General features: G+C 39.7%; 1 protein-coding gene across 4 annotated transcripts in view; it reads left to right on the top strand.

Annotated features, from left to right (window-relative positions):
- Window positions 1–22,496, top strand: part of LOC149159150 (Transducin/WD40 repeat-like superfamily protein) — a 146,856-nt gene that overhangs the window by 15,163 nt on the left and 109,197 nt on the right. For all 4 annotated transcript variants that reach the window (XR_016261743.1, XM_089436411.1, XM_089436412.1 and 1 more), the window contains exons 2-3: window positions 4,890–7,850; window positions 7,941–8,044. Coding sequence is in view for 3 of the 4 variants with exons in the window: in XM_089436411.1 (XP_089292537.1) it covers window positions 4,890–7,850; window positions 7,941–8,044 (3,065 nt within the window). In the remaining variant the exon portion in view is untranslated. The remainder of the gene's footprint in view (window positions 1–4,889; window positions 7,851–7,940; window positions 8,045–22,496) is intronic.

The following is a 22,496-nucleotide window of genomic DNA, read 5'->3' as shown; positions in this document are numbered from 1 at the left end:
AAAGTCGCCAAAGTGAGATGATGAAGGGAACTTAATGATTGGCTAAATAATTGATTAAATCATGAGGGTCTTATTTGCTCTTAAAATAAGAATGTTCGTAACCGAAATAAGCTGGCCAAGAAGGATTATTATTGACGATATTAATTAAATTTTTGGAGATTAATTTGGCTTACAAAGGAGGTTAATCTTCAAAATGTAACTAGGTTCGGTCTCATAATTATCATTGTAACTGTATCAATATGTATTTCATGTAAAATAAAAAAGAAGAAAAATAATTTTTTTTATTCTTATTATTTTTCTAGTCAAAGCATGTTCTTCATGTTTCTAGGGTTTATTGAGTCTAAAAGAAAATTTGTCATGTGTCAAAGTCCCATTTGGACTATTTGTAAGAAAAAGAAAAAAATTATTTTGAGTAAAAGAGAGTCATTTAGACACCACAAGACCAAGTCAGCCCTGCTTGGACATGTCGACCTTGAAGAGGCAATTATTCGACCTCCTAGATAGCTATAAAAGGAAGAGACTTTGACCTCAGTTGATCACTCACACTCACTTATCGGTTTTTGTGCAAGAAAGAAGAAGAAATAGAGCGAAAGCCAAGGACGGAGAAGAATCTAAGGAGAGAAGAAAAATTAAATTTTTGCTTTTTTTATTTTTCACATGTGCGAAGGTGCTGGGGTAACTTTATGAAGGTGCTGGGGCAACTCTACGAAGTTGCAGGTCTGAAATTCTGACTTGAAGAGGTTTGACCAACTTTGATTCTTGTTGACTTTGTTTTGGTTGGAGAAAGCTCTGAAGGAGGGTTGACGTGGTTCTTTGTGGAGGTCTTGGTCTTGGGTCCTGGATGTCTTACTTTGATCTAATTCTTTAAGAAGAGAAGTTGTTTGGGTTTTCCCCTTTGTGGGGTTTTTCCCTGGCTTGGAGCCTAAATCTTCTGTTCTTTGTCTTTTGTAATCTTCATGCACTTTATATTTTGGTAATTGCTTGATGAAGTAGAAATAATAAAGTAATAAAAGCCGACAAACTCTCACAAGCAATTATCAAGTAAGAGGAATCAACCCTAATCTACTAGCATATTGATTTCTCAACAGTTAAGTCATCCTCAAAGGGAAAGTGATTTTTGTCTCCAAAAATTGAAATTGAAATTTTGTTTTTGGAGGGTCGGCTCCATAATTTTTGATCAAGTCAGCCCCTCCTAGAGGCCTCCTCGACCTCAATAAAAAGGGAGTTCGTTTCCCTCCATTCGTATGAACTCTCTTGCACCAAATTTGACACATCTTGCGAGTTCTGTGGCCTTGCTCAGTCATGCCTAATTGAAGCTACAAGTCAAGTTTTGGAGACTGTTTTGGCAATTGAAGTTTATCTTTGATCATTGGTTCTTCACTAGGCTAGTGTATATGTTATGAGGCCTATTCAACCCTGTTTGGGAGACCACTTCAGTAGCTATCTATGGGAGATTTCAGAGCAAAATTGTAGCATATGTCTTGAGGCTACTGCGAGCTCTTGATGGGCTTATTTTTCGATGGACAAAGGCAATTTTGAGGCCTAATCTTCTCTATGCATCTCTGTTACAGAGCTTCATGGACTAAGGGTTTTGGGTTTATTTCTATTTCTTTTATGAAGGGTTTCATTGGGTTAATTGATCATCTGTTGCAGAAGCTCTAAGACCCCTTGTGGCCAAGTGTTTGTTAATTTTCTGTTGAAATTGTGCAACTACTTAGGTGAATAACTGAAAACAAGGCGACTAAAAAATGAACCCAAATTTACTTTCACCAAGATACAAAGTTTCTTAACAATTCATAAGCAACATAATAAAACACTAGAGATAAAACACATCACACAAATTGACACGCTTGTTTACCCAGGAAACCAAATGGGAAAACCTACTTTCTTTGTTGTGGTATTTTATTGATTATTCTTGAGCAATTGGATCTTTTACAATTCAATTTGTCTTTGAGAAAACGTTTTGCTTCTTCTCACTAATCTTAGCCGATACAATGATCTTGCCTTGCCTTGATGACTGCTTGATCTCAACTCTCTAGCACGCAACTGTTCCCCTACTGAAGCCTCGACTTGCCCTTGCAATCCCTTATCCCTGCTCCTTGATCTTTGCGCACTAGAAGCTTCTATTCCTTTGTGCACTTGGGCCTGTTTCCTTGCGTTCTAGGTCCCTATTTCCTAGCACACTAGGTCCCTATTTCCTTGCGCAAATTAACTCCTATTCTCTAGTGAGGATCCATAAATCCTTGCACACAATCTCCTAAATCCTTGCACACTTGATGCTCAATTCTGCGCTCTCCACAATCAAAGATGATCTCACAAAATTGTGTCGATTATGTGCCTTCATCCTCCTCTTTATAGACCCAATTCGAGCATGCAAGGAAGGTCCAATTCAATTTTAGAAGCCGAGTTCTGATAGTGTATTAACTGAGGGTGATAGTCTTTCTCTCTCTAATCAACACTTGGAGTCTTAAGTCGTTCTTCCTTCAATCAAGATTGAAGACTAACTCGCTCTAACCGAACTTGTAACTGCCACCTCATTTTGTAGTCAAACTGAAGAAGACTCCATGAAACTGAAGCTCCAACTCTACACATTCTAACTTGATGATCATTCCAGTGAACTAGAAATAAACTCATCCTAACTGAAGTCTAACTCATGAGCTCACACTCATGCTCGAGAAAGACAACTTGAGGTCTTCACTGGCTAAGGCACAAGCCAGAAGACCTTTACTCGCTACATTTTCAACACTCCCTCTTACCGAGGAAGGTACTTTTGGGAGAACCTCCTCCACTTGGATTTGCCCCCAACACCACCACGTTATTCGATGCTGTAGCTGCTCCTTCTGAACTAGAAGACTTCCGTGCTTCTTGTTGCAGAATTTGATATGAAGACTTGTTCCTTCCAAACATGCTCCTAGGATCTTGATCCTGAGCATCTAACAATGTCATCTCGTACCAACTGAGGCTTCTGGTAGTACCTGAAGAATCACTCTTCCTTGTCACCTACTGCCTCTTAGCAACTGACACTATTCCCACATCCAAGACACTGGCCTTGTACTTCTCCACACTTCCACCTGCTCCATGGTTCACCTTGTACACCCATCGTGAGCCTACTACTGATTTGCCCTGTGGCACAGTCTCCCAGACATCGTTCTTCATGATGGAGAAATATTCCTCCACCATGGCATCCTGCAAAACATGCTGAGAGGTTGCCTCCTCATAACAAGAAGGCTCTAAGTCTATCAACTCATTCATCAATGCTCGGCACCTCTTGATTAAATGCCTGATTAATTACCAATCTCATACTCTCATACATGATAGAATCCAATGAAAATGCTGCAGTCCTGCCAATCCTGAAATCCTGAAAGATGTTAAAGTTTGCTGAATTTTGAATGGGATATGAAATTCCACTTTTTCATTATGAAGTTTGATTATGCTGGAAGTGGAACCACTCTCAAATATCTTGTAGCAATTAATAACAATGTTAAAAATTTAATAAGAAGGATAGAAAATGAAAGATAAAGGAAAGATAAAGGAAAAGTTAAGTAAATGATAGGAAAGGAAAGATAAAGGAAATGTCAACTTTTACATACAATTAAGTAAAAATATAGAAAAGGAAATTTCAAGTAAAAAGATAGAAAAGAAATCTCAACTTTTACTTACATTACTATTAATTACCAGCATTTTTGGTCAAACCCAGTCAGGGACTGAGGAATCAGATAAATCATTTTGGAAACTTGTTGTACGGACGCTGGTATGAACCAGAAACATGTTTTTGGCAGTATGAAGCGCGTTTCCAACATGTGGGATGCATTTGTATACATATTTCCTGCAGCTTGGCAGCCACATTAACAATTTTTGAGAATGAAGGATAGCACCTGATTTATTGTGGAAATGTCTGTGTTGTGCTGAAATGCTTCACACTGGTTGTAAAGCTGCTGCAACAATTTCATGCTGTTGTCTCCTGGTTGACATTTATCCACTGCAGATTTTTGTGGGTGTTTTAGCCATGATCAATGACTTTGGTGCTTCCTCAGTATTACTCACTTTTCTTGCTTCAATGCTAGTTTTGATTTTCCTTCCACTTTATAACTTCTCTTTTTTTTGTAATTTTCAACCTGTCAAGAAATTCACCCTTTAAAATTAAATGAACTTGCCTTTTCGCCTTCTTGTTCACATATCTTGAAGTTTCTTATGGCAGTTGTCTTCTTTCACAAATTGATGTTCAGTTATTCTTTGACTTGTGTCTTCGTACATTGAACTTTCGGATTACTCTGTCTAGGGACTTCGTGCTCCAGTTACAAGCTTTGGGCCACTATGGCTTTGATACCATATCAACTCTCAGAGATGTGCACACAAATATAAGAGGGATGATAAGAATAAGAATAATTGACTTCATTATTTGGAAGGCTTGTTCATCCCCATAGGGGTTCCCGTTCATGTGCTTTTAAAGGTTAAGTTGACCTTTCATTTCAACGTCCTAACTTGATATTTAAACCTAGTTTTCAAATTCCTAGTGTGACATCTCATATACCTACTTGTCCAGCCACTTCAAGATTACATTCATTTATATGCAGTAAATCTTATCCTATGTTTTACCATTATATCCTAACATGCACAATTATTTTTAACAATAGAAGGTTGATGAGGTGGGCAAATTGCTGGCTGTCATTTGTTGGTACTCCTCACTCCAATCATAGGAAATACTTCCTAGCTCCATTATTCCAATTACTGCATTGGCCAAGTTCTAAGGTTGCTATATATATATATAGCTTTGAAATGCAACGCAGGCTTTGCATTTTTGGTGTATCGTTTTTGAAATTGTGTCTCTTACTACATTATTTGAAAATACTGCATCATTTTGACCATTGTTATGGACATATTCATGGCAGGAAATTTGGCCAGTAGCAATGCTTTGTGGGCATGCTGCAGCTGTGGCTGATTTGGAGATATGTACACCGGGTAAGGATTATAAAGTCATGCAAAGCTTGACAGACAAAGACATTATGTCTGAAGTCAGTCACGCTTTGATCAGTGCCTGTGTTGATGGTGTCTTATGTACATGGAGCAGCGTCAGTGGGCACTGTAAACGTAGGCGGAAATTGCCTCCATGGGTTGGCAGTCCATCTGCATTAGCTTCTTTGCCCAAATCTCGCCGGTATGTTTGCATTGCTTGCACTTGTGCCAATGCAGGGAAGGTACAAAGATCTCATACAGATGAGGTTGATGAAGGTAAAGAAGCAGGAAAGAGCACCAAGGAGTGTACTCTAGAAGTTGAAACAACCCTGAAAAGGATGTCTAAAGGTGCCATTGTGATTGTAGACTCGTTGACTCTGAATATTTTGCAAATTATATTTCATGGGTTCTTATCAATAGGACCAGTAAAATCTATAGTGGTTGCCCCAGATACAATGTCAGAAAACAGTAAACTGGTCATAGCATCTGATCTTTATGGAATGATACAAGTATTTGCCTTTAATGACAAAAGTAATAAGACAAGTGAAGCAAGGAACAATTTGGAAAAGGGTGATCAAACATATCTAGCATCCTTAGGTTCAACAAAAGGGGTTCATGAAGAAGTAAAAGATGTTTCAATAGCTTTGGATGGGAAGCTTGTGCTTTTGGTGTCTAGGAACCAATGGACAATTAAATCAACGATAGAAGGAACTATTTTAATTGATGAATCATGTTTAAATAGCTCCCTTTGTAGAATTGGTACTTCTGATGAAACTTTCTTGGCAGGAGGAATGTTTCTAACAAATGATGGCTACAAATGTGACGAGTTAAAGATGACAGATAAAAAAGATAGCATGTTAACGAGTGTTGTGATTTGGAACAATCAGGGAGCAGCAATTGTATATGCTATTTTTCAGTCAGGGCAGTCATCTTATGCAGTATCTCTATTTCAATTACCTCCCATTTCCTCGATGAATGGAGGGGGTCTGTGTGTGAAATTCAGTCAGATGCATGGTTTCCTCATTCGAATAGAATCTATGAAGTCAGACTTTGAACTGTCTCTGTTTGGAGAAGCACATATCACAGTTTGGTCAAAATCTCATTCTTCTTCCAGGTTTCAAGATCAGGGTCATTTAGATGAACAATCTAAAATAGGAATCATGAAAACCATTTCGGATGAGCATCAGGTGGCAACCCTGCTTGGAAAAGGTGGGATTTGGGGTGATTGGTTGAAAACTTCCTATTTATCTCATCCTAACATTAGTACCAGGTGTAATTATCAAGGAGAAATAGATGCTCTGGAAGAAGAGCTGCGGAGCAAAAAACTAGAGGCTGATAATGCTGAATATTTATGTTGTTTATGGAATCAGACGTCTTCCCTTGATTGTTTGAAAGGAAACAGTGCCTTATTATTTGAAAGAAGCAAGATTGTTACATCTTCCATGATGCTCTCAGGGAATTCGTCTATACCATTTGCTTTAGTATATGGCTTTTGTAGTGGTGAAATAAAACTTGTAAAGTTGGAGTATATTGATCCAAATGTTTATGCTAAAGAGGATGGATTACAACAGAAAAATGATGCAAGTGTGGCCTTGCAATATTTTATTGGCCACACAGGTCCTATACTTTGTTTGGCAGCACATAATATGGTGTTTACTCCAGTGGAGCACAGTAGACAAGTATTGATATCAGGTAGTATGGATTGTACTGTTCGTGTGTGGGATTTAGAGGGTGGAAATGTGCTTTCAATAATGCATCAACACGTGGCACCTGTGCGCCAGATTTTGTTGCCACCACCTGGTACATATCGTCCCTGGGTGGATTGTTTTCTGACTGTTGCTGATGATGCCTGTGTGGCTCTTTCATCTCTTGAGACATTAAAAGTTGAGAGAATGTTTCCAGGACACGCTAGCTATCCAAAGATGGTGGCTTGGGATGGTGTCAGAGGATATATTGCTTGTTTATGTATGCAGTTTACTACTCATGCTGGTCATAATGATGTTTTGTATGTTTGGGATGTAAAGTCAGGTGCTCGTGAAAGGATTCTTCGAGGTGCTGCAACACATTCTATGTTTGACAATTTCTTGAGGTGTATTCACATAAATGCCTCTGCAAGCAAAGTACCTGGTGGATCAACATCTGCATCATCGCTACTGTTCCATTCTAGTGAAAATTCAAATCATTATCATGATAGCACAGTAAAGCTGGATGAGGATGCACTGACATCAGCTGGTTCTGAAACTTCAGGTGCAATGGGAGGCCCAACTAAATCAGTTAATTTAGCTACTAAGAAAAGTGGATGGAATATTGAGAAGTCTAAAATGGTCGACACTAAGGTCGCCCCAGTTGCATCTTCATTTGGAGATGCTATTGGTAGTAGTTACATAAACCAATCTTCTGCACAACAGGTCCTTAAAAATAGAATACAACCTATCAAAGGATCCTGTCCTTTTCCTGGTGTAGCTGCTTTGCAGTTTGATCTTCATTCATTGATGGTTCCAAGTTTGGGACATTTGTCAACTTCTGAAAATCATGAAAAAAGAAATCAACAGGCTGGCTTGTCAGAAGGGAATTTGCCCATGTTCAATATAGGAAGTGAAAGTCCCAGCAAAAGTAATTGTACCACAACCCATGAGGATTCCCAAACTGTGATCTCAGATTCAGCGCATCATCGAAACTGGTCAGAAGAAAACACATGGTTGGGAACAACTGAAGGCCATTTACTTCGTTTGAGTTTATCCTTTCTACATCTGTGGGGTACAGATGATGAGCTGGACAAATTATTGGCAGAGGAAATGAATATTTCTAAACCAGATCATTTTGGTGTAGCTGCTGGACTCCTTGGTGATAGAGGTTCACTCACATTGTTTCTTCCTGGAAGGAGAGCCACATTTGAGGTAGATTCTGAGGACTTAAGTGATGATTAATGGCAATAGAAAAAAATTGGATATTTTCAAGTCCTTTCTGATGCTCGGAATGGTTTGCAGTTATGGAAGTCTTCGTCTGAGTTTTGTGCAATGAGGTTGCTGACGATGGTGTCTCTCTCTCAACGCATAATCACTCTATCTAGATCTAGTTCTGCAGCTAGCAGGTAAGCACTGTTGTTTTATACATTCTAGTAAACAGCCCATGTTTGAACTTTGGACTGTAAGGCATCTTCAAACTTTTAACTTTCTTAAGTTTACCTTATTTTATATAAAAGATGGAAAATGCAGGATAAGGTTTCGATAGATGCTGCTGCTGAAGTGGCACATATTTCACTGAATAACTATATACAATTTCCAACATTGTAAAGTCTTTAATTTGTGGTGGACACATAATTAATATATTTTGAAACATGGATGATCCCAATTCAGCTGCATTTGATCTTAGAAAATTGTAAATGGTGAGAGGAAGGCTTCTTGGAGAGTTTACAGGTGGCTAAAATTTCCCTAGAATTGCCATAGAGCACTCAGGGTGGTTTATAGGCATATTTGTTGGCTTTCAACTTTAATTGGAGTTGGTCCAGCCTTTGTTGGAGGATCCACTTTGATAAACATGAATATACGTACCCACTAAAGCAGGCATGTTAGTGTCATAATTTTTTACTTTGAACCTTGCTACTTTCCCAAGGCCACAACAATATATTCTGTGCTGCTGTTTATGCAATTTATTTATTTTGATATTTTCTGATCAAGCATTAATGCATTTATCAGGTGTTGCTGGCCTGAAATACAGCTTGTATGGTTGGTTCAATGTAATTTGGAAAATTTGTCTGTTGGGCTGTTGTCTAGTGGCAAGCGGCAGTGCTTGCCATAATGATTTCCCAGCTTCAAATCCCAGTCTCAACGGGCGTGCCCCAGTTCAGTTTGTATTCAAGACTAGATGAAAACCCTAGAAGAAATTGATGGTCCATGAATATTGCTACGGTTTGTATATTGTGGCTTAGCCACATAACCGTATCTTTGAAGAAAAACATAATTTCGGCATATGTGTAGGGTTCTTTTAGTTTGTAGGGGACCAAGCTCTGCTTATGCAATTTTTCTTAGCTCCTGGCTTATTTGTTATTGCATGTCCTGCAATTATTTGTACAATAATATTAATGCTACAATAATTGGTACTACCATGACGGTTTCCTTTTTAGATGGGTTTTCAGGATTCTAGATTTCCTAGATTTTGTTTTACAAATGTTTTGCTTGCTATAGCTGGTTTTGGCTTCATATTTTTGCTTTCTAATGTGTTGTAGCGGCTACAACCACCCTCCAAAATTTTGGCCTGCACCCAATTTCGGAGCCTCCCTTGAGAGTTTCACTTGATGACTGCACACACTCGGGTTCACTCCATGAGCTCGTGTGAGTCTTCGCATCCACCTTTCTTGATCATTTCACCCAAGTTTTTGCATGTTGATGTCAAAGTCATGCTTGCGACCATGTTCTGGTTATACTCAAAGTCTTCGCTTCGTGTGTACTTGTTGTGTTCGCTATGAAAACATCTGTTGCACTCACACACGGAGTCACATTCACTGTCGCGCAAGCGTCGTCACGGTCAACCAACGATCAATCACAAGTGTCGCGCTTGTCGCTTACACCGTCGATTAGTCATGTTGAGCATGTGTGTCTGGATGGTTTGAGTCGTCTCGTCATCAAGTCATGTAAGTGTGTGTTTGCAAGATCATTTATGCATCTTTCGCTCATTAACATAGTTAGTGACTTTGTTGAAGTTTCAACGACTGGATTCTGCTCTGATAGCCGGACCATCACCCCGCCATCAACTCGATCGACTGTCACCCAGAGCAGCGCAGAAGCACCAAGAAAGCCATTTCAAGCTGCGTTGTCCGCAAGCAAATCAATCAACCTTCATGCTGGTCAATTGGAGAGTTTGACCTGACAGCCACCCCGGGATTGACTCCCCTCAAAATTTGAGCAGAGGTTGCAGACCTTGCCTGCTTCGCTGACTGAGAAAAATTGCGCAGACAAGCCGGATAGACACCCAATGCCCGTCCCCGTCTCCCTCAGAAAATTGTGCAGTTTTTCCAGCCAACCCTCTCGACAGTCAACCGATTGCTCACCTAGAAAATTGCGCAGTTTTTATGAGTAAGTCCTCTACTGCCCAACAGTTCGCTCAACTCAGAAACTGCGTAGGGGTGACCAGCATGCCAGCCTCCCAGCATCAGCGCAGTTTTCCCCGCTAGCAGCGCTCGACAGCTGACTAACAATTCCCTCCAGGAATTACGCAGTTTTTGCTACCAAGCTCCAATAGCTGACTGCTAGTTCCCTCCAGGAAATGCACAGTTTTTGCTGCCAAGGTCCCGGCAGTTGACAACCAGTTCCCCTAAGGAATTGCGTAGTTTTTGCTGCCAGTGACTCAGCAGCTAACTGCCAGTTCCCCTCAGGAATTGCGCAATTTTTGCTACCAAGCTCCCGCTGCCCGCTCGTTCAAGAAATTGCGCAAATTTTGCTCACCTAGCCTTTCTGCAGCTCGGAACTGTTCCTCTCAAAAACTGTGCAGTTTTGTCCTCCAGCTAAGCTAGACCTCGCGGACAGTCACTGTCAATCCGGATTGCCCATCTTCATCACCCAGTGACTCCTGCGCAGTTTTCATCATTAGTGCCCGGAGCCTCCATCCCGCCTCGTAACTTTGTCACCTGCATCCGAAATGATCATGCATCATGGTAGACTAGGAGGTTTATGGATTTGATGTTGTCTCGTCATGAGTGACTGCAGACACAGGTACACAAACAAACATGGCGCGACGACGAATGGGATGAACAAAGGGAGCACATGCAGAAGGACAGGTTCACCAACGGACGAACAAACGATGCATGCAAAGAGATGTGCTCGCGAACGGATGATCATGCAAAGATGTGTTCATGAACGGACGGACGAGCAAACATGCAAGATGTGTTCACGAACGGACGGACGGACGAACATGCACCTTTCGCGAACAGACGAACTTGTCAAGCTTACCAACATACAAGTAAGGAGCAATGTGTGAATGCAACATCAAGCGAACCAATGACCATCGAAGACTCCGCACAATTTTCCATGCGGAGGTGAAGCTGTGACACACCATGAGGACATCCATCACCCAACAACACTGCAGCTCGACATGCACACCAACAGTAGCACGAATGTACTAGCACTGTCATGTCGAGTCATGTCGTCCACATCTCTACTATGGGCCATACTGTCAATCAATGTAATGTAACGTGGAAGTCCAAGAGACCCACTTGTTGTACGAAGAGTCATATAAAGTTGAAAAGTCATGGAAGTCAAACAGTCATGAGGGTAGTCGAACAACCATAAGGGCCAGTTTCACCCTTAGCTATAAATACCACCTCATTTGTACATGCAAAGGACTTTTTCACCTCAGCTTTTTCCACATAGCCTTGAGAATCTGTAATCTTTTCTTTGAGGAGTAAGTAGTAGCTCCAATGCCCCGCTCATAGGGTTAGTGATGTATGGTGTAACGATGTGTCTTGGAACTTTTCACTTAATTCAAAAGCCTTCTATTAGGCCAACACGTTTTCACACATGTATTGTAACTGTTGTAAGACTAATCTTAAACACTTGTAATGCGTGTTGCTTTAACTTGTGTTTAACAATTGAACTAATTCACTTGTTGTAATACATATATGTTAATGAAAATGTGTTGTATATGTTGTTAATGTTGTCTCGTCTGTGTTGACTACTCTCCCGGACATCAAACAAACCTTTCATAAAAAACTTGCTATAACAATCGTTTCCCTCGCGCGGACTAATCCGCTGAGTGTTATATGTGTTATCTTACCTTGCGTGTTGTGACTGCCGCATCCGTGTGGACTGTTCTGCCAGAAGCTGTGCATGTCCTGTTGTGTTGTGTATTCCTAGCAGAGTTGGGACTACTTCCAACCGACTTGGGACTCACTCCCAACCTCTCCCTCTACGGTGAAAGAACCATTGACACAAGTGACACTTACAATCACCAAGCATGCGAACCTCACTTCTCGAAAGACAAAGCAAACCACTCTCTTGTGCTGACAAGTAAGGGTTGAGGTAAATCTTTAAGATAATGGCAATCGGGCCATTATACCGGATGGGACTCCCACACGAAACAGTGTGAGGTCTTGTTGGGACTTCATACCGGGGTGATCCTCTGAATGTTGGGGAGTCCAACACTGTCAACATAATGTTAGTTTTTGGGGTTACTTTGAAACTGTTTAGACAATGCTTGGGGGTGGTTTATGTGGTGTGGAGTGATTGACATGCACGTGTAGGTGGCTTAATCTTGCCTTGCTAGACCTTGCTTAAAGCTTATGTGACATTCTTCCTTGGAGAATTGGAGGCCTTTATACAACTTGTTGACTTCTTCACAATGGCCATGTGTAGGTTGAATTGATTGGAGGACACCCTGCTTTGGAGGAGGGGTGCTTGGCACTCTGGAGGAGGGCGTTGACTGCTAGATGGATCACTTGCATGGAAAATTGTACTCGATTTATGCTAGTTTAGGTTGAGGGAGTGATATTGTAGGTGTGGTGGTCCTAGAAGAGCACATAGATTTGGAGGAGCATTGGATCCTTGGATTTCTTAGAGTGTTTGACCTTCCTTGAGGAGTGCTTATACCTTGGAGCCTTTTTTGTTGATGACATCACCCTGGATCTTGACATGTGTTTCTTGGAGTCCAGTGTTTTTACATGTGTGGATCTACTTGTTAGAGATAGGTTGCCTATAAGGGCTTAGACTAATTTTATATTGTTGGCCTCCCTTGCCTCTCATATAAAATTTAAATAGAGGAAGGAGAGAGTCCTTTCATCATTCATTCATTCATCATCTTGTGTTAGAGATGTGAAAAGTGGAGTACATCTGTCCCTCTCTTAGTCCATATTGTAGTCCCTCTTTTTATCTTGGGTGCTATTTTTCGCGGAGAATCCAAGGGAAAGTCTAGGGTTAGGGTTTTCACCCTAGGAGGGAAAGTAGACTAGGGTTTGGTAAAATTTTAGGGAGAAGAAAGCAGCATTGAGGATGAGAGAAAGAGATGCCTTGCACTTGTGGGAGACAAGTGTTGAAGCCAAGGAAGTCTTACTTGTGTTTGGTTTTCTTGGGTTTTCCTAGTAGAGGTTTTGGAGAGCTTGAAACATTAGACAAGAATGTACTATCACCGTCCGAAGAGCTAAATTACCAAAGAAGAGACCACATTTCTAGAGAATTGAGAAAAAAAAAGAACATTAAAATCCTTAAAGTAAACAAAGGAAACACTTGGTTATAAATTACAATGAACACTATAGACTATGACAACAAGATGCTTGAGCATTTGACAAATACTATCAATTATAAGAAATAAAATGGGGATCCAAGTAATAAGACTAAAGGAGGTATCTCGAGTCATTATAGAATCATCATTAGAAGATGAAATAAAAAACAAGCTCACCTCGAGGAATTACATGATCCCAAGAATCTATGGATTACCAAAAATCTGTGAGGAGAATATCCCCCTCTATCCAATTGTGAACATAATTGGTTCCCCTACATACTCTTTGGAAAATTATTTGGCAAACAAATTCAAGCACTTGGTTGGTCGAATGAACTCCTTTATTAAATATTCAACTCACTAGGCTGACAATGTGAAACAACTAAAGGTGGAAAAAAATGATATCATGGTTAGCTTTGACATTGCTTCATTGTATACTAAAAATTCTAGTCCTTGAGTTTCAAAGAGTAATGCTTGTTTCTCCATATGTTCCATATAGAGGTTTGCAACCACATGTGTGAGAGGAGATCCTAGGGACTCTACTAGGGAGACTAGGAAATAGTCTCTTATCCTGGAAATTGATTTTGACAAGGCATATGATTATGTTGATTGGTCCTTAATTTTGAAGATGTTGATATGCTTGGGTTTTTTCCCTCGATGTGTTTACATGGTGAACACCCTATTCACCAATGCTTAGACTTTTGTTCCTTTCAATAGGGCCCTTTCTCCATGGATCTCTTTACAATAGTCTATTCTCCAAGGGTTTCCATTGGCCCCTTATTTGTATGTCTTGATCATAGATGCTATGGGTTATTTGTTGGAGGTTATTGGTATTACAGGGCAGTTACATGCTATTCTTGTCCTAGATGGATCAGAGATGGTTAACAATCACTTTGTTGATGGTTCTCTTCTCTCGGTTAGAGTAGAGAAGGATTCTATTGATGGTGCCCTTGGTTGTCTAGATACCTTTTACTTTGCCTCAAGTGTCATGGTTAGTTCTCATAAAACTGATTTTTTGGTTAGTAGGGGTGGATGTACCTCTGGATTAGATCCTTGTTGCTTGGTCTTATATTCATCGTGGGGTTAGTTCACTATTTGGGGATTCCCTTTGGAGTAGGTCTTTCACCTATAACCATGTGGGATTGGTGTTTATAGTGTTTATAGTATAAGATTCATATTTGGATTCATATAGGCCTCCCCTTTGCAAGTGAGATGACTTTTGTTGGACATATTATTTGGGATTCACATTTGTACTATGCCTCTTGTTGGTTCCCAAGTAGAACTTAGTTTTGATAGTTTGATCAAATTTTGAGGGTGTGTTTGTGGTCTAAGTAGGGTGGGGAGTGGGTCCTTCCATTGGTTCCTTGGAATGTTTGTATTATACCCAAGCACAAGGGGGGATTGGTTTGATTGATGTTACAACCTAAGGTAGCATTGTAGCAACTGAGTGGCTAGTGTAGTATCTTGAGGGGTCAATGCCTTGAAAGGTCTTGTTTTGGCAATGGATGCTTCCAACACAACATATAGGTAGGACTTAGAGAGGCCTTTGGATTGTGCAATATTCTTTTGTTGCCCCATTTATTTTAGGTGTTGAGATCCTCATTTTTAGGAGTGTTTGCTTAGCTTAGGAAGCTGTTTTAGGCTTGGCTTGTTCATAGTGGAAAGATAATAGAGCAATTTGGGACTTAGCTTGCTGACCTATTTGGAGTTGGAGGACTCAAGGTTCTTGTGTGGCGAAGTTGCCTTGTTTCTCATCTCATACATTGAGTAGGAAGGGCATCTTTTTTTGGAAATATTTGTGGGATATCTATTCTCGTTCATGGAAAGAATGGTGTGCCTTTGCTTAGGAGTATGGTCTATTTTTCCTTGGTTGTCTCTTGATTATGGAGTTGTGAGGGCTAATCTCGAAGATTGAATTATTTAAAATGAACATTGGATGTTGGGGCCATTTTGAGGGGATGAGGAGTATTGCTTTTGGTCATTTGCTTTTTTGGTATGATTCCCACCATTTGTACTTTGTGCTTCATTATAGATATCTTCTACCTTTGATACTTAATGCTCATTAGCTTTCTAGGGATTTAAGGATTTGCAACTTTCACAATGTGCGGTGGATTCAACTTTCCTACGACTTGAGAGTTTTGGTTCCATCAAAGGTTAGGTTGGCCAAGAGTGGGTTTTCTAATGGTTTTTAATCTATTTGCCAACACATGGAGATAGGTAAGCACATGTTTGGGATTGTTAGTTTGTCAAGCAATGTTGGATGTTTCCAGAGGATAAATGCTCAGGGTTGCTTTGGGACATGAGTCGTTAGAGGCCTACATTATTTAATGATTGATGCTTTAAGTTTGTCCTACATTATGGGGATTAAACACTACTTGATGGATTTTACCATATTTATTCCTTGGAAAACTATGTGTTAGGCCACTTTTGCTCATGAGTTGTGTTCTTTGTCTTCCTTTTGTTCTCTATCGCAAGATGAAGTTTGCCACTAGCTCTTGGCTAAAGGAGCTCTTTTGATGAAAGATGCCCGATCTTTGCATTCATTTGAGTATTTTGATTTTATCATGGTACTAGTTGCTCTAAGGAAGAAATTTTGATCTCCATTATATACACTCTTTCATCTTTTGTATATATTTTTGTAAATATAAGACCCATTTTTCATAAAAAAGAATAAGCTATATGTAGTCCACATGAGTAAGATAAATACAATGTTGAGCTACCTCACCAACGACATGGTTGAAGGATCTACTCATTGCCATGGGGACAAAAGTGGAGGATCAAGAGTTGTTGCTTATTGCTTTGAATGGACTTGCTCCAATTGGATGCCTTTTGTCTGAGGCGTTTGTGCTTGTGTGATCTTGCTGAAGTTTCCAAGGCTTTTAGATAACCTTGTGTAGGAAGAGATGAGGTTAGAGACATGTTTAATGCATCAAATGAAGTAGTAGCCTTAGTTGAGTAGATGAAGAAAGGAAGCATGAGGGGTAAGAAGGAATTTCTAGGGAAAAAAGACTTGCATAAGGTGAAATGTTTTAGGTGTCACCACATGGGATATTTGTTGGAAACATTGAGAGGGGGAGGTGAATCAATATTTCTTTCAATTGTTATATTATGCAAGTTAATTTTTTTTCACAATACAAAACACGAGATATTCTAGAACAAAAGAAACTAAATAAAATAGTTATATTAAAATAATTCAAATGACGAGGACACCAATCGTCAAATTTTGGCTCCAACCATTACAAAAACTTCATTTCTTACAAGACTCCAACCTTTACAAATTCTTTAGTTCTTCAAGGATCCAACCTTGAATGAGGACACCAATCCTTTTAATTAAATCTAGGCACCAACCTAGTCTATATGAGGACACCAATCCTCTTAGGCTCCAACCTTCAACAATACTTTAAAAGCTTTACCAAAACACTACTCATCCAAGTGGCTTCAATACTACTTCAGAAATGTCTCTCCAAGGTTTGCTCCAAAGATGTTTCAAGTTTGGTCTAAAGCCTGCTTTAAAAGGTCTACTTCAAAGCTCTTCAAGTCTACTCAAAAGGTGTCTCCAAGTTTACTTCAACAAGTCTTCTCCAAAGCTCTTCAAGTCTGCTCCAAGTTGTCTTCAACAGGTTTGCTCCAAAGCTCTTCAAGTCTGCTCAAAAAAGGTCTTCAAAGGACGATTCAAAAAGGGTCTTCAAGCTTGCTTTAAGACTACTTCAAAAGAGAGGTCGAATTTGCACCTTTTTCACAATCCAAAACCAATCATAGGATACCCAAGTTGGAGTCCCAAATCTACCTTCAAGAATCCGAGGTTTGCTCCAAAATAGGTTTGAAATTCACTCTACAAAAAGGTACAATCTGTGGGCAAAACTAGTTTGAGGTAGGTTTGAGATAAGGCTGAATTCTACAGGTCTGAGGTCTAGTCACAGAGAGGGGGCCGAGCTTCTTGAATTCTGCTACAAGCCGAATCCAGAGCTGTAGTGTGGCCAAGATCTAAGTTGAGGAAGGCCGAAATCTATGCAAAAATAGTGCTACAAGGTGCTCGGGTTATGGTCCAATGATGGACAATTTTTTCTTCAAAAGTTGATCATAAAATCACTAATAACCATAATCCAATAACCAAAGAAACCAAAACCCAAAAACAAGTGCTTTCTTCTTCACTTTGACGCAAGGTTCATGAGATATGAACCTATGAATTCTTCCTTAGGCCCAAACTCTTCTTCCCTTTTGCTTGTTCAAGTTGGTGGTCAAATGAGGGAGAGGATCCTTCTTATTTATACAAATCAATCCGCTTGAAGCAGTGCCGACTTGCCTTTAAGTAGGCTGACTTGACAAGGGGTGCAATATTTGGTTTTCTGACTTAGAAAATTCATTTCTCCTCAATGGAGAGGAGTTAGGAGGCATAATATAGCTTATTGGAAAGGGCTTAAAGTGCTCTTTAAGCCTATGACATTCTTTCCTTCAACAAGACATCCTTTGACCCCAATAAAAATGATTTCTCAACAACATTTTGACAGACAACATTTGGAGATGAATAAAGGGAAGGCTAAGCAATAGACAAAAGATGTAGGTATTGCTAATACTATAGTGGGAGTGGATGAGTTAGCATCTTTGCTTGAGATCACCTTCACCACGGTCTCCTGTTTCTCTTTGTATACTATTTGAGGTGTTGGATGATATGTAGACAATGGGGCATCAAGACATATGACTTATGATAGAACAATCTTCAACAAACTTTATAGGCAAGAGGGAGGTATGAGTGTGAAGTTGTGTGATGATGCTACTTATCTTCTGTAGGATTGGTCTCTCTCCTTCTAGATGCCATTAGGTGATGTTCTCGAGTTGAATGATGTTCTTTTTGTTTCTTGGTTGAAGAAAAATGTTCTTTCAATTTCTTATGTAGTAAACCTTTAATATAGGGTTGTATTTGAAGGTAAGTTTTGAACTATCAACTATTGTGGTCTAACAAGTTCGAGAACCTTGCCTAGAGGTATGCTAGATGGTGACCTTTATAGGTTGTTTGTTGATCCTATGTCATTTCTATATTCTAGTAATAAACTTGATGAGACTTCTAGACATGAGGAGGCACATGTAGAGTATGCATGGTGGGATGACATAAAGATAGATAGGTTGCAGATTAAATAATTGATGCCAACCTTGCAGTTGATGGGCACATTTTAGAGTATACAGATAGGGTTGTTGGATTCTCTCAAGTAGAGGGAGTTGATCATGATGAGGTTGTTGCTTTAGTCGCCGAAGGTTTAGAGGTGCATGGATGAGATATCCAAGATCTGAAGTTGTTGATAGCTTTGGTCCTGTTACCCACCATTTTGTGGGTGATATCCCTAGGAGATTTTTTTTCTCCAAGATGATCCTCAGTTGACAGTCCCTTGCAGTCATAGGCTAGCTCATTGTGCCATTTTTCCACCACCTGAGCCAAGCATGTGGTCCCTCAGCCGTCTGCCATGATCATATGTTTGAAGGTGGGCCTCCTGAACCTAAAGGTATGTTTGTCATTTGGTAATTGCGTATTGTAGTTTGCTTATCATGGACACTTTTGGGCATGGATTAATGAGGGGATTCGGTGGAAAGAATGGGCTAGGTTTGTGCTCTTGTCCCCTAGACCCCTTTTGGATATTAATCTTGGATTCTAGTCCCGTGGGATCTCTTTTACTGACCATTTGGCTTTAGGGATGGTATTTCATGGGAAACCCTGATTTTGGTTGCAGGGTTCTGCTCTCTTATCCACATATATTACCCCATTTCCACTCATTACTTCCCCATTTATCATTTCTCCCACCTGGGTCCACATCCCTTCAATGGGTCCACATAGGGCTAGCTCACCCCTTCCCCTGGAATGATGCCCTAGAGGTTGATGTAGCTAAAAAGAAAAGTAAAAGCATATTTGGCCACATTCAACAAGAAAATGTACCACAAAATGCAAAAGATGGTCGGGACAAACACATTTAGCACATGGGCAAAGGACAATACATGAGCTCTACCCCATCATCATGGCCATCACCCTAGTCCCTACAGGTTCTATGAGCCTCTTTCATCATATAGGAACCCATGATTGTCCCAACCCCTGGTGGGCAATGAACCGCCCTACCCTAAAAGGGGGGTATCCACTGCTACATCTCATACATCATGCTCTTACCCCTTGAGCCTTGAGCAGTTAATCAAAGAAAAATCATAAAAAGACAAAAGGCATATAAAGAAGGGTGGAAAAATCAAGGCCGAGGCACCTCATGTATGACTATTACTCCCTCCTATACATTATAAACCCAAGCGTGGGCTTCCCTTTATATTAACTACCCTGGCACCCCAGCATGTGACCCAAGGCTACCCCTTCTCATCCCCACTTAATTCACCTATTTGTCACATGCCACCACCTTTTGAAGGATGTACCTTTGTTAATTTCAGACAACAATGGTATGTTCTATGCTTTAGAGCAATTTTACTTCAATTTCTTTAATAGCCCAGTTTCAATATTCAAATTAGCAATCACATCAACATGATAGCAAATGCAGATAGAACATAAATATAAATAGTAGAAGACAAGCCAAGACAAGAGGACACAAGATGTGGTACCAGCCAGGGACAAACCCCAATGTGGGGAAACCCTTGATCAAATGGACCTTACCATCAAATATTAAGAAACACCTACACTAGTCTATTACAGATGTTTGTTTTGAGATCAATTATGTAAGATACATGTTGTTGCTTCCATCACCCTTCCTCATACAAGGTGTGAAACACAACTACACAAAGACAAATATAATCCAAGGTAGTGTCTAATGTAAAACTAATCGCTTTCACCTATTATGAATTTAAAATGGTCAAATTTGAAACCAATAAGCAAACTGTATGAACCATTCTTTTCTTGACTGGGTCTATAAGACTCCTCACATGCCATGATATGACCTTCTTTTAGAAGTTTCCACAAAGGTGTGCATTTTCTTAGGATCCTTACCACTTAACACTTGGTAAGAGTTTAGAGTTACAAAATTCTTTCATCCAATGCTTGCATTACCCATCAATCTAGGTCATTTTCCTTAGGTCTTCTCTTCCCATATTTAATATTGTCATTGGACTGCTTGTTCATCCATAGAGGAGGAGACTATGCCCTTTAGCTAATTGCTTAGAGGTAAAAGTAGCCAAAATGGAGTTAGTGGGTTCTTATTATGTGGATATGTTTGTGGGTTTGATGGAGCCATCCTGGAAAAGGCCATGCTCTTAGGTGAGCTCATGGGAGCCACATTGCCTTTTCTTAGCCCCTAAATCTGTTCTCCACCATAAATAGAGGCGGAAACCTCATGGGTGAGGGAAGTTGGAGTAACAATTGGGGAAGTGTTAGGAGAGTCACCCTTCGTTAGCAAATGAAAACAAGTATTTGGAAGCTCAATATATCTAATGTCTTCAAGAATGACTTTTATGTTGACTTTGATAAAGAAAAACTATTCACAAAGGCCTTATAGGTTAAATCAAATGGAGACATGCTTTCAAGGTTGAGGGTTAAAGAAATAATAGGGATTGTGGCAAATAGATTACCAAAGGAGAGCGAAAACACAATTGAGGAAGTACTATTATTGCAATAGGAGGAATGGGAAATCAATCTAGATAGGACAATAAAGCTAAGCATCTTCATTAGCTAAAATAAAATCGCACCATTTGGATAATACCACATGGGTATTCCAACACATCTAAGTGACACACATGACCACCTCAAAGGCATGATACTCCTCTTTGATAAAGAACTAGCAGGAGCCTTTGATCATTCTCATAGTAGCCACACAAATCCAATTGTATGGGTCCCAAGCCTCTTTGACCTAGTTGCTAGTAACAAAGTCAAAGGGGACTATACCTATGAAATAGCTAAGAGTGTTTACCGACTTGGACCTTCTTAGACAATAACATATTCATTAAGAATTTCAACAAAGATTTCATCAGTATGAATTCTTGGTTTCTTATGATAAACATTTTGAACAAACTGCAAAGGACCTACAATGACACCATTTTTGGTACTATTGTTGGCTTCAATAGAAAATTCTTGCAGTGCTTCCAAAGTGATGACAGGGGGTGGGGTGGTTGTTTGAACCCCACAAGCCTTATGACCAAGGCTGCTTAGGAGCAGGAGCAGGGAGCGACATTTTCAAAAGTTTAATATATATTTTTATATATTTTGATACATGTATGTCAAAAAAAGCATGTAGAATGATGAATTAGATATAAAATGTATAAAAACACGGATTAAACCATGTAACGTTAGCGATCTAGACGTTATAATCTTCGTCAACCACATGTCCAGAAGTTACAAGTTCTCATTTATATAACATGTAAGGGTGCACATAACCAAAATAGCATCGAGTGCAATCCATATCTGAACCAAAAATACATCAACAAATAGGCTCTAGATGGCTTCTAGCATCCAAAAAAATTATGCTACAACAAATACCTACATATCATCAAAATCATTGCCTATCTTGGGATTTTTCATTAATATAACCCTCTAAGCATTAACCTAAGATAGGAAAAACGTAGCATGTCAATTCAAGATTTTGCTTCAGTGATGGGTACATTTTTAGTAGGGTCATGATAGAAGAGTTTGAAAACCAATGTCACTAACATCAAGGTACGTAGAGGGCTTGTTGCTCTTGATTAAATACGAGTTCCATACCCTAGTAGATGACAAAATCCAATGGAAACATTGCAATCCCCCCAATCCTAAAATCCTGAAAAACTGATAAGTCTGCTAGATTTTGGGTGAGATCTAAAATTATACTTTCTCCATATGAAATCCAATAAGGTCGGAACCACTCTCAAACATTCTGAGTCATTTCATTGTAAAGTTAAAAAGTTAAGTAAAAGGATGAAAATGAGAATTGCATTTTATCTTTCATTTCCATCCTTTTACTCTAAGAATTTAACATTGCCATGAATTGTATATCAATACTAGGGCCATAGGCTTGAACATTAGGATGCCCCACTCAAAAATCCTTGTTTCTTTGAAAAAAATTGCATTTGGAACATCTTAAAGAATTTTTTTTGCGAAAAAGCCAGGAAGCAAATTATTTTTGTGGGAGCGAATTTCAGGAGTGCACTCCTGAGTCGCTCCCGCTCGGAGTGCGCTTCAGGAGTGGATTTCAGGGGGGCACTCCCTCACAGCCTTGCTTATGACGACTAAGTGAGGTCTTGAAAATAGATCATGGCTGCAAATACTGAAAACCATCAAATTCAACCATAACACCAATTACATGGCCAGTGAATGTGGTTAGTACACTCAATCTTGTAGGATTGCAACTCTATGTCCTTGCATATAGATCCAATTACTTAATTGAAATCAACAA

Source organism: Pinus tabuliformis, chromosome 5_2 (genome assembly GCF_031772625.1).
Source record: "Pinus tabuliformis cultivar Carrire ecotype Pingquan chromosome 5_2, CPIR1, whole genome shotgun sequence".
In the NCBI taxonomy this organism is placed as follows: Eukaryota; Viridiplantae; Streptophyta; class Pinopsida; order Pinales; family Pinaceae; genus Pinus; species Pinus tabuliformis.
This window is presented reverse-complemented; position numbering and strand designations above follow the sequence as displayed.